Source organism: Centruroides vittatus, unplaced genomic scaffold, assembly GCF_030686945.1.
Source record: "Centruroides vittatus isolate TY-2023 unplaced genomic scaffold, ASM3068694v2 scaffold_386, whole genome shotgun sequence".
Classification (NCBI taxonomy): Eukaryota; Metazoa; Arthropoda; class Arachnida; order Scorpiones; family Buthidae; genus Centruroides; species Centruroides vittatus.
The window spans coordinates 4,569,055-4,581,915 of NW_027122706.1; the positions used below are offsets into that span (position 1 = coordinate 4,569,055).

Consider the following 12,861-nt stretch of genomic DNA (forward strand, 5'->3'; position numbering starts at 1 on the left):
TTTCTTAACAATTCTTATCAACACATTAGCAAAAATATACAGATGATTTACATTTGTTACAATAGATAATGCCATATAAAATCTCTTAAAAAATAAATGATTATAAATGAAAGTGTGCTGCCTGTTCATTGTTCTATTAACATAGTGAAGATAAACCGTAGATACAGAATATAAATATAAATATATTCTCTTAAAAAAAATAAAATATAATAAATATTAAAAAGTGAAAAGGAAATGTATTAAAATATTCGTTAAAATTAAAAAAATAAAATAAAAATAATGAATAATTTTTAAATTTTGAGTTATATCTATGTGTTAGACTTAGATATAAACTTAAAATCAATGTTTTAAATTCAAAAATTATCCATTAATTACATAAAAAGAAATTTTTAAGAAAAATTCACTCATATACAACATAAAAATTTTTTCTTAATATACTAATATATCTGTATTTCTCACATTGGTCCATGGGCTCATTTTATGATTTACAAGAATTGTACAATATATCACTAACCTTTTTTTAAATACAATTTACAAAATTTTTATGAGAAAATATAAAAACACAGAAAATATAAAATTTAAAGTGACAGTAATTAAGAAATAAGTTTTGTTTATATACATAATTAAACTTGATGAAGAATAAGATAACTTATAAATTACTAAATTTGTATTCTAAATTTTTCCATGTTACTTGTAATATTTTCTAATGTCATTCTTATTTCTTGAAAATGTGGTCTTCTTTCTGGATTATATTCCCAACATCTTAACATTAATTCATATACACCAACAGGTGTGCTTTCGGGTGATGGCAAACGGTAACCTAAAAATTAATCATTATAATATTAATAATAACAATATTGCTTCAAAACATTTATAATTTATAAATCTTTATCAAAACACAAGAAATCCTCAAACCCAATTTATTTATTTCAATGCAAATATCTATTTGCCAGATTAGTCAGCAAATAGGTATTTGGATAAATATCTAATAATACAGTAGGCCTTTGCTTAATGACTGCTTACTTTATAGCTTTTACAAAACAGATAATTTATACTAGTTACAGATAAAAACTTAGTAAATACCATGTTTTTTTATTTTTTGCTGATTATTTCTGTTATTATAGAAACAAAATTACATTTCTAAGAATCAATTACATTGTAAAAACAAAGCTCTACTGCACTTTACAATTATTTGTAATATTTATTCTAATTCAATCTTTTATTAATTTTTTGATGCTTTTTAAATATACCTTAAAATTTGTATAAACTTTTCTTTTAAAATTTGAAGGTAATGAAATAAGTTTAACAATACACAGAAATTTTTAACAAAGCAGACAAGCAGATGCAATGCTAAAAGATCACTGTACTCATTTTTATGGTATCTATTATAAGTTCAGTTTTTGTTTTCTTTTGACTGAAATAAAATGACTTTTGAAGCACTATAAACCATTGAATGATTTTATTAAATAAATATATTATATTTATTATAATATAATAATATTTTATTAAATATACTATATTTATTTAATAAAATTATTCATCTTTCTTAAAATTTTTTAAAACAACAGTAATACATAAAGTTTTTGAAACAAATTACAAATTTAACATTGAAAATGGAACTCAAAGTTTGAGAATTCAATTTTCATAAAGGATTACTCAGTCCCAACTATTCAGGAACATGGGGTAAATCAGTGTAATTATAGAAATAACTTTTTTTTTATATTAATGATTTACTTTTCCTTAATTTTATTTGTAAAAATCATATTAAAAAAATAGTTCAAAATTCATTAGCCCTGTATTTTTAAAATTCAAATAATTTTACTCTGTTAATAGAAAATTATTAAATAATAAATATTTATATAAATTATAAAAACTGTTTTCTAAATTTTAAATATAAAATTGAAATTTTATGAAAGGAAGAATAAAATACAAGTGTTGTTTAAAAGATTAGATAAATGATATGTGATATTAAGATATCAAATTAACGAAGTTGAATATTCTATGAATCATCTGTAAACATTTTTATATTATAAATTTCAGGTTTGATAGTTAAATAATTTTAAAAAATGAACAATTTTTAAAAAATACATATATGAAAAGTTTCATATCAGAAGTTAAGAGAATATTATATTAAAATTATTGAAACAAACTAACCTGAATCAATAAGCTCTCTAGCTTTACTGTTAGTAAGTCCATAATAAGGTGTACTTCCAAGTGAAAATATTTCCCACATTAAAACTCCATAACTCCAAACATCACATAATGATGTATATTTCCCTTAAAGTAATTAAATAATATTAAATTGTTCTAGAGAATGATTTTTTATAAGTTATACTTTAAATCTGTAGTAATAATATGATAATTTAAAATAACATATATTTTGACTTTATGTAAGCTAACAGAATTCATTTATGAAAATAATGTTTGTGAATTTGGACAGTTCCTAATAATACTTTTAAATCTAATTCTATATTTTAAGTATATAATAGGATTTAAACATTAACTATCTAATCCATTAACTTCATTTTCATAAGAAATTAATTTTCATCATTAAGTTGTCAATATATTTAATTAAAATTAACATATTTCTTCAATTACAAAATACATATTTAAATCTATTTTTACATTTCTAAAATACAGACATGTCCAAATACACAGTCCAAAACAACAAACAATAATCACTGTTAACTATTTTTTGCTTTCATCAGACTATTAAATAAACAAAAAATATATCTTTCAATAAAAGATACATTATACTTAAGTAATAAATAAATAAGTAAATATACACTCATTAAATAGGGAAATAGCAACTATTTTGACTGATGTTTACTACAGAATAGCATTTAGATGACTCATTTTTACAAATTATACATTTTTCAAAAATTTCCATAGTACATAAATTAATAATACCAAAAAAATTTACGAATATTTAAAATTTAACACGAATGTTTTAAAATTTTTTAAAATTAATACAGAAAAAATAATGCAATTTACATTTTAAAAAGATTACTACTGATTGGTTAACAAGCTTGGTATCTATATATTTTTTAACAGAGGTTTAGCCATAAGTCAACAACAGTGTTAAAATATATAGATACCAAGCTTGTAACTAATTAGTGTTATACTCATTGTATTTTAAGTGGCATTAAGCTTTCTAAAATGTTAAGTTTTGTATTATTTTATTTTCATTAATTTAAAACTTTTTTAGTATTATCATGTAATTATGACTAAACATATTTCATCTTGTATTATGAAATTTTTGGGAAGTGTATGATTTGTAAAAATGAGTCATCTAAATGCTATTCTAGCAAACATCAGTCAAAATACTTATTACTTCTCCATTCAGTAAGTGTTTATTTATTTATTTATTACTTAAGTACAATATACCACTTATTGAAAAATGTATTTTCTGGTTTTCAATAGCGTGATGAGAGCCAAAAAAGCCAAAGCATGTGATGAATCTTGAATAGAGGGTTCTGGTGCAGTTATAAATCTTTTTTGACAAGGTGAAAGTACAAAAATCTTCAGTTTGGATATTTTTAACAATCAATTACTTTTTTTTAATGTTTAAATGACTTTAATACATTATTTTGCAGCATTAAATTAAATGACTTTTGTAAATACAAAAGAAACTCTTTTTTGGCATATGAAATAAGTAATATTTGGCAACTCTTTTTCCAAAAGCTTGGAAAAAGAGTTGCCAAATATTACTTATTTCATAGCATTTGTATTGTTTTTAACTTATTACTTAGCAAAACTTAATATTCAGGAACTTCAACTAATTCTTTGTTATTTAGAGAAAATTTCTTCTGCTGAAAATTTTCTATTAAAGGATAGCCAATAAGAGAAGTTTTTCACAATGACACTCAGTCTACACATGAAGTCCTATCTCAGTTGGTAAGATGGCAGCTATTCTTCTATTATGCCATATTTCCAATTGGGTAATGGTAAAAAACTGAAAGATGTCTAAATATAAATTGGTTATAAGATCTAATGTACACATTCAATATTATTTATTAAAGTTCACTAGTTTTTAACATATTTTGCTTTGTTGTTCAACATGTACAGTACTTGTGCATCATACTAACTGAAATTTGCATATAGGCTTATCATTAGGTTTTAATCCATTATCATACAAGTAAAAATAAATATTGATAGACTTGGTTTCATTCCTAATTCTTTTGTGTCAGGCTTTTTAAGTCAATACTTGTCTAAGTTTGACTTTAACAGATTATGAATTTCTGTAACAACAGAAGTATATAATAACATAGCTACCCAAACAAGTCTGACATAGCACCTGGAACCAGTATCAGCTGAACAACATGACATTTACAAAATAATAATAATATGCACTTTTCAATATTTCTTTTACAATTATATTTAAATATTTTATGAAATTTTCATATATGCAATTATTATAAAATATACACTTACCAAAATTAAGTGCCTCAGGTGCTGTCCATTTAATTGGAATCTGTTTCATTCCATCTGATACAATATATTCTTCTTCTTCACGTGACATTCCAAAATCAGAAATTTTTACGTTGTTATTGTAACCAACAAGACAATTTCTTGCAGCTAAATCCCTATTGTTTTACAAACATATGTACATAAAATATTTTATCTCTTTTACATAATACTTTAAAATTAATTAGATTTCAAAATTTACTCGATTTCATTCATTTTCAATCAATCAATATTATTCAACTTTCAAATTTGTGTAAACCTCATTATCATTTAAGGTACTTTGATTTAATGTGACACTTGGATTTAATGTTAATTTCAGAAGTGACACTAAATAAATTTGACTGTAATTATTATATGCTAAATATTATGTAAAAATTAATATATATATCATATTCAAAGTAATTACTACTTGAATTACTTTTTTAACAATTAATAACAAGGAGGTAGTAGTTATTATTATGTTTTTTTTTGTGCTAGTTACTCTGTTGATTGTCCTTCATACACATTAACTTATAAAATATTAACATATATAAACTGTACCTGTGAATACAATTTTTACTTTCCAAATATTCCATTCCTGCTGCTGTATCTGTACACATTGCAATCAGTTGTGGCACTGTTAGTGTTACTCCTTGTAAACGAAGAAAATTTAACAATGATCCTCCTACAGAAAAATATATTATTTTTATGTATAACTTTTACTAATACGTTGAAAAGCATTTTTTCACATATTCCGGGTAAATTTAAGAATATAAGAATTTTAGAATAAAAAAAAATTACAAAATACCATATTTACTTGCATATAAGGTGATCTTGCATATAAAACAAAAATCAGCAGTCATCTATTATTGGTGCATAATGTACCAATAATAGATGTTTTCAGATATATTGCTCAACACTCATCAGTTTAAATGAGCTATGCTGATAATGAGCATTTAACTTATTGTTGTTAAACAGAACTTAATCACATTGATTTTATAAATTTCTCTCTGTAAAAAAAATCTTAAAATTTGATTTCAAACTTATGGTGCATTTTGGAATCAATGGTAACTCAAAACCAAGAAAATACAATATTACATACCTTAAAAAAAACCAAGTATCAATGATTCCTAGAGAATAAATTTTGATAGATTTATTACTTACAGTAAACTCCCACTAACTTGGACAAACTTTTTCAAACAGTAATTTAATATTTCTTCACAATAGAAAAATTATAATTAATGAATGTTTTCAATATCCAGAAGTTTTTGTGATACTATGCATTATATTACTGCAATTGGCAAGTTACTGAAAATTGTACCTTACTGTATATTGTAGTCATAAAATTTTATGAGCTTATTTCCTGTAATAATACATTCAGCAGTAAAATCTCAGCTGAGTAAAACTTCTGTGAATAGGTGATCATAATAATTAACTCTTTGGGACTCTGGCTAATTAAATACTTTTTAATTTTAATGTAGTTAAACATAAAAACGAAAAAAAAACGAAAGAAATGTGTTAATTTTGAAGAAAAAGCTTCAAAGTACAATTTCCTTTGTCTCGCCTTACCGCGAAATCTGACACCGATGAGTCATTGTTTACACAGCTGGATGACCTTGAGAACAGCTGGTGTCGTCTTTCGCGGGACATTCTCATGAAACTCTCAGGAGGAGAAGGGTAAAAAGTAGGGTGAATACTAGATGGCGGTATATTTCTAAATATTTTTTTAAAATTACGATTTTAATTGAAATTTCCGACCCCCCGACTTAATTAAACGTATATATAATAAAATCTATTAATTAAAAAAATTAAAAAAACTATTGGATGTTGTTTTTGACATCAGAAAATAGCTTTAAATAACTTTACCGAAGTAAAATCGGCGCACTAGAACTTTAGAAGGATGAATGAAGTTCCATAAAAAAATCCCATAAAAAACAATTAAGCGTTAATCGCGCGTCATTAAAGGTTAATTAAAATCTCAATAAAATTTTTTCGCGCGGGTAAAAATTTTTCAAAAAATTTGGAGACAGAAAACATTCCAAAGATCCAAAAAAAAAAAAAAAAATTTTCCGGGCCAAAAGTACCGTTTTGTTTGTAACGCTGTGAAACTTGCCCGAGATAACTCGGGCTAAGGGCTTAAGGAAGGGCTTATCAATCTTGTTGTTTACCATGTTTTCAGAGAAAATACCTTATTAACTCAGACTTTCCTAAATTTGGACAACCTTCAACCCCTTACTAGCCAGAGTTGGCACAGGTTTATCATATAAATCAAAAATAAAATACACAGCTTAATTTTCAGTTCATTAAAATATTGATAATTTTTAATCATTTGACAGTACCATAAAAGTTTTTTTTAAACTTTTCACAATGTTTAACTGTAATACTAAATTTCTAAAAACAATCTGATACACGTTTTCTTCATTATTCCATTCTTTATTACAATTCTATTCTACACAATCTATATGATGCATATTGTAATTAACATATCATAATATACATAATAAAACATTATTTATAAACATGAGCAATTATTTATTGTGACACTGTCACAACATTGGACTGAAATTTTTAATCATTTTTTAAATTTATTTATTTAAAATATATGCCCTCTACCTCAAATTAGTAGTGTCTTGCGCCTGTACATCATACTTTTCCTGTTAGCAACATTCATGCCATCATCTATTTAACTCCTTACAAGGAAAAAATTTTTGCACAACAGTGAGAATTTATAGGTCTACAACTTTTTCAAATTGCAACCCAATAATACATGTTTAATTAATTTAAATAAAAAAATGCTGACAAGGACTCTTACACAACTTTTCCAGTGCAGTTAGGAGGAGGAGGTTAAGGAAACATTAAGGTTTGATAATTTTCAATAAAACTATAACATAATATTTAAATAATAATAAAAGCTTAAAACAGTAATTTTGTTGAATTATGATAAATTTTCTCATTTTTCAAAACAGAATATTTTGAAAAAAACTGTGTAAGTCACTGTCAATTATGATATTTTGTTTAAAAAATAACTTTTATATTATTAACTATTATAAAATAACAAAAACCTTATTTTGGGTGTAATAACGATTTTTTTTTAAAGAAACTGTAAATGCCAATGAGTTAAATTTTCATTAAGTACGACCCAACTTGAGATATGACATGATCTCCCCTCTATCTCCTCCCTTCACTTATAATCTCCAAAATTTAATAGCACCAATGCCCCATATATAGACATAACCCTGTCAAGTTTCAAAATCTTTGGTCATCTCATCCTGAGATATAATGCAAAATAGACACAATCACACACAAAATTTTGTAAGATTTTTTTTTACATTTTTGGGCTCATGGAGTGTCAAAATATTAAGTAGAAAATGCAAAAAATTGGAAAGTCAAAATTTGACTAGTCATCCTACTTTCTGTATATTATAGTTTGTAAAGTTGTGATCAGACAGGTTCTTTTCACATTATGTTATCTTATGTCTGGTCAATCAAAAGTGTTATTTGTAAAACCTTAAATAATGCCTTCTTTGATTAGCCAAATGTAATGCAACAAGAAAAGTCTGACTGAACACATCCTAACAGCTGGGAAAGTAAAAATTACAGATACATTTATTATCTTTAAATTATTCTGTATGCTGTAAAAACTTCAAATAGCATGACTGGCAATTTAAATCATTTGCATCAAAGTATCATAATTCTAAAATTAATATAACAAATATAAACTGCAACTGTGGATATTCAGGCATTCAAAAACCCTTTGTATACAACAAAAACAATTTAATTATGTTTTCAATCATTTTTAATTAAAGATCATCTTCAGACAAAATATAAATTTGAACAAAGTGAGAAAATGGAATGTAACAGAAAAAGTTTGAAATATAGAATGCCAGTCAGTTTAAATTAAAAATTAAAAATTAAAATAAAAGAATACATATAAAAATATAATACATATATTTTGGATAGACTTCTCTGTGTATGAGGTAAACAAACATATCACTGAACCTGTTACCGGTGTGCGTCTAATAAACAGACTGTTACAAATGTTTTCAAACTCTCAGGTTCTTCTTCAGGTAACTAATAACTCCTGAACGAATGCAATTCAAATTAAATTCAATTGGGTTCTGACTGGTGTTCCAATTGAATTTGATTTGAATTGCATTTGTTCAGGAGTTATTAGTTACCTGAAGAACCTAAGAGTTCGAAAATGTTCGTAATGATCTGTTTATCAGAAGACACACACCGGTAATTAGGTTCAGTGGTATGTTTGTTTACTTTACTCCAGTGTGGTATCACTGTTGTGTGTATGAGGTATTCTTCCCTCTTTCATTTACCTTGTTTATTTATTTATATTTATTATGTATTATTATTTTTGTTATTTTTTATCATTTACATATATATTTATTATATTTTTATATTTATTCTTTTGTTTTACTTAAAAATTTTTAATTTAAACTAATTGGCATTCTAGGTTCAAAAGTTTTTCTGCTACATTGCATTTTCTTGTTTTTGTTCAATTGTTTATTTTACTTAAAAATAGTCTTTATAAATGATTGGAAACATTTGTAATTATATTATTTTTGCTGCATAGAAAGGTTTCTTCAGTGTCTGAATAAGACTAATATATTTTTTTAATTATATATATATATATATATATATAACCCCTAGCAAAAAGTATTTGATAGTTTTTGCCATTAAATTTAGTTGCCATAAAAACCACCTTCTGAAATTAAGATGAACAAAAATAAATATACATTAAGGCAAAAGTTAAACATAATTACTTTAGTGAACAACTTACTGCTGAAATAAACTTTTTAAGTGGCATTAGAAAAAGTATGTGAGTTTTAACAGCCGATTAGATATATAAGAAATGTTTGCAATTAAATGATATTGATGTAAGTTCAGTTGCATTGTGTCATTTATGTAAGTTTGAACATTGTAATGAATAAAGATGTCTCCTGACATGAATTATTGAAAAAGTAAAATACTAGATAATTCATTTATTAAAAGAGGAATTTGCCAATTGTAAAAGGATGTTGCAGCATTGATTGGATGTGCAATTAGTACAGTATCAAATGTTTGAAAGATATAAAAGACTGACAGGAACAGTAAAAAAAAAAATATCACCTCATTGTGGCTGTCCTTGAGCAACAAAAATAAAGCAGAATAACAATTAGTGAAAATATGTCATAAAAATCATAAAGAAACTTCAAAATAAATAAATATAAAATGGAAAAGGCAAGGAGTTGATGTAAGTAATAACATAGTAAGAAATAGATTAAAGGAAAAATATTATTCATTCAATATAACAAAGCAAAAATCACTACTCATTGACAAAAACATATAATTTGAGCCAATCAACACAAAGATTGATCCTTTAAGTTTTCAATGATGAATTCAGAATAAACTTGGGAGCAGGCAATGATAAACATTTATTTGTTTAGCAAAAATCATGTAAAAAATTCAATGGAGATTGTTTTTGTTCAACAGTCAAATTTCCACAAAATTTAATGATATGGGCTTATATTTCATCCATAGAACCAGGAGAATTGTGTATAATATTAATAGATCTGTAAATGCTGCAATGTATTTGGATATCCTTGAGACATTTTTGATTCTAACATTGGATAATCACTTTGGAGATTCAGACAACTTTTTGTTTCAAGACAACAGTGTTCCCTGCCATCAAGCCCAATGTGTTAAACCTTTTCTAAAGCAAAAACATTTCAGTGTTAAAATGGCCCCAACAAAGACATGACTTGAATCCTGTCAAAAATATTTGATGGGAATTAAAAGAAAAACATGTTAATAAACATATTCCAACCGATAATTAATCACTGACTCAAGCTATTGAAGATAGTTAGGAAGATAAAAGGAAATTACACCAGAAATGTGTGAAAAGCTGATTTTTTCACTTCAAAGATGAATTAAGGCTGTTATCAAGACTAGAAGACAGGTCACAAAATATTAACCATCAAAATTCATAAACTTTTTTCCATTGTTTTGTTAATTACATACTTTTTTATACTATCAAGTGAATTCAACTTGTATTATGTTTTGTTTCATATTATTTAAAATCTTTATATTAAATACAGTGGTGTAATAAAGATAATTGTATTTAATTTTGGCTTTATTATATACTTATTTTTGTTTATCTTAATTTCAAAAGGTTTTTATGGCAGTTAAATTTAATGGCAAACAGTATCAAATGCTTTTTGCCTGGGATTGTATATATCTTTAATTATATTTCATCAATTCTAAAATGCACCATGAGTTTGAAGTCAAATTTTAAGATTTTTTTAGAGAAAAATTCTATGCAAAATTTACTTATATTGATTACATGAGGAAGGCCCTTTTCTTACATCTTGAAATTTTGCTTGAAATTTTTGAATAAAGCAAAAAGAAAGCCTTGCTTGAAATTTTTTGAATAAAGCAAGAAGAAAGAAATTTATAACATACCAGGAACAAGTTCCATTACTATCATGACTGGTTGTTTCTGTACACAAATGCCTATAAATTTGACAATATTTGGATGACTGTATTGCTTTAATATCCGACCTTCTTGAAGAAACTTTCTTTTCTGTTCATCAGGTAAATTAACTCGACATGTTTTTACAGCAACTTCAATCCCTGTTGGATGAAGCACTGCTTTGTACACATCTCCAAAGTTTCCCTAAAAACAGCATAAAAGAAATCCATTAGATTAATAATAAAATATAATTTTATTGCAACAAACAATTCTACTTTTTTTTTTAACTACCCACAGAAGCCAATATTGGTTTCAACAGATAGATTTTTTTTATACTTCGATTTCATAATTCGACGTTTTTGGAAAGAAATATTAATTTAAATATAAAGTGTTAAATTCTTTTTAAATATCTTCTGATCATTTCCAGAAACTAGTAATGTACTGGTAATTCTGAGTTAAATGCAGTCATCTAGTAATGAATTAATAAATAAGATAAGAAAATTAACAAAAAGAAATCAATTCATTTATTTAATTTACTGGACGTTTACACATATAATTATTTTGCTTTCATTTATATTGATTATATTGATGAAAAACCCATAATTAATTATATAATTTGATACTGAAAAATAAAAAGCTTGCAAAGGAAACTATTTACCTCTGTTATAATATTTTATTTCAAAATTAACTATAATAATAATAATAATATTTTTTATATTATTTATTTATTAGTGATTAAAATTATTATGGATGAAATGGATAAAAAAGTATTTAGAAACTTACACGTCCTATTTTATCAATTAATTCCACGTCATCATTACTTAATTCCCATCTTTCACGATGAACAGGATTAGCCAAAATTGCTCCTGATCGACTTGTAATAGGATGGCCTGACTGATGCTGATAATTTATCAATTCTTGAATTGTAGAAAATGCAGGTCCTTCAAATCTATATTTTCCCTGAAATTATCATTATCATTTTAACTTTTAAAATATTTTTTATCAAAATTAATATGATGAAAAGTTATAAATAATTTTTTGACATACATCAAATGTTGTTTGTACAATAAAGTGTTTATGTCCTTTCCAACAAACTGAAACAACAATTTGTCTCTCATCATTCCTAGTTGTTTCACGCACAAGAAAATCACCATCATTTACAAGGAGACGTACAACTTCTTCTCGTGGAAGTACTCCATGAAACCATTCTTCTTCTTGTAAATTCTTATGAGGAACAGATAACATCTAAAAAGAGCCATATAAAAATTATTAGTAAGGAAATAAAATCAGTTATAATTTATACAAAAAATTAAAATATTTATTTATATATTATTAAACTACCTACTAATAAGTGCTAATATTTTAGATATTACTATCTAACATTATTATTATTATACAGAATTATTACACAGGAAAAATATCATTAAAATAATTTTTTGGAATTTAAGAAATTTTGTTCTTAATATAATATTTCTGAAGATGACTAAAATAACTAAAATCTACAAACTTTATTATTTAAGTTCTTCAATAAGCAAAATTTACTATTTTCATATAGCTACTATTTTTTAATATTTAATAATTTTTATTTAAATATTTTATTATATTTAATATTTTTTATATCTACTAACTACTATTTTCATATATAGGCAAAATGTTTTTAACAAACATTTACTTTGTTAAAAAAAAAGAAATTAACAAGATATTTTTTAAATAAAAATGTAATTATCATCACTGCCAAAACAATAGAATAAAACTGCATTAAAATATTTCATTTCTATTTATAATAAAAAGTTAAAAATTTCACCAACAAATCTTGATGTAACTTTTTCACAATTAATTATAAAGGGAATAGCTAATATATGTTTACAATATAATTATCTTAGTTTATGCAGAGATTGTGTTTCAGAACACCTTGCACAATCTAAAAAATGTTAATTGTCACCAAAAAATGC

General features: G+C 24.8%; 1 protein-coding gene across 1 annotated transcript in view; it reads right to left on the reverse strand.

Moving 5' to 3' along the window:
- Positions 1-298: 298 nt before the first annotated feature.
- Positions 299-12,861, reverse strand: part of LOC136988887 (tyrosine-protein kinase Fer-like) — a 70,501-nt gene continuing 57,938 nt past the window's right edge. Inside the window, exons 13-19 of the mRNA XM_067286892.1 lie at positions 11,957-12,154; positions 11,693-11,869; positions 10,900-11,113; positions 5,008-5,131; positions 4,435-4,586; positions 2,155-2,277; positions 299-820 (exon numbers count right to left, since the gene is read on the reverse strand). Coding sequence (XP_067142993.1) covers positions 660-820; positions 2,155-2,277; positions 4,435-4,586; positions 5,008-5,131; positions 10,900-11,113; positions 11,693-11,869; positions 11,957-12,154 — 1,149 coding nt within the window. The 3' untranslated portion in view covers positions 299-659. The remainder of the gene's footprint in view (positions 821-2,154; positions 2,278-4,434; positions 4,587-5,007; positions 5,132-10,899; positions 11,114-11,692; positions 11,870-11,956; positions 12,155-12,861) is intronic.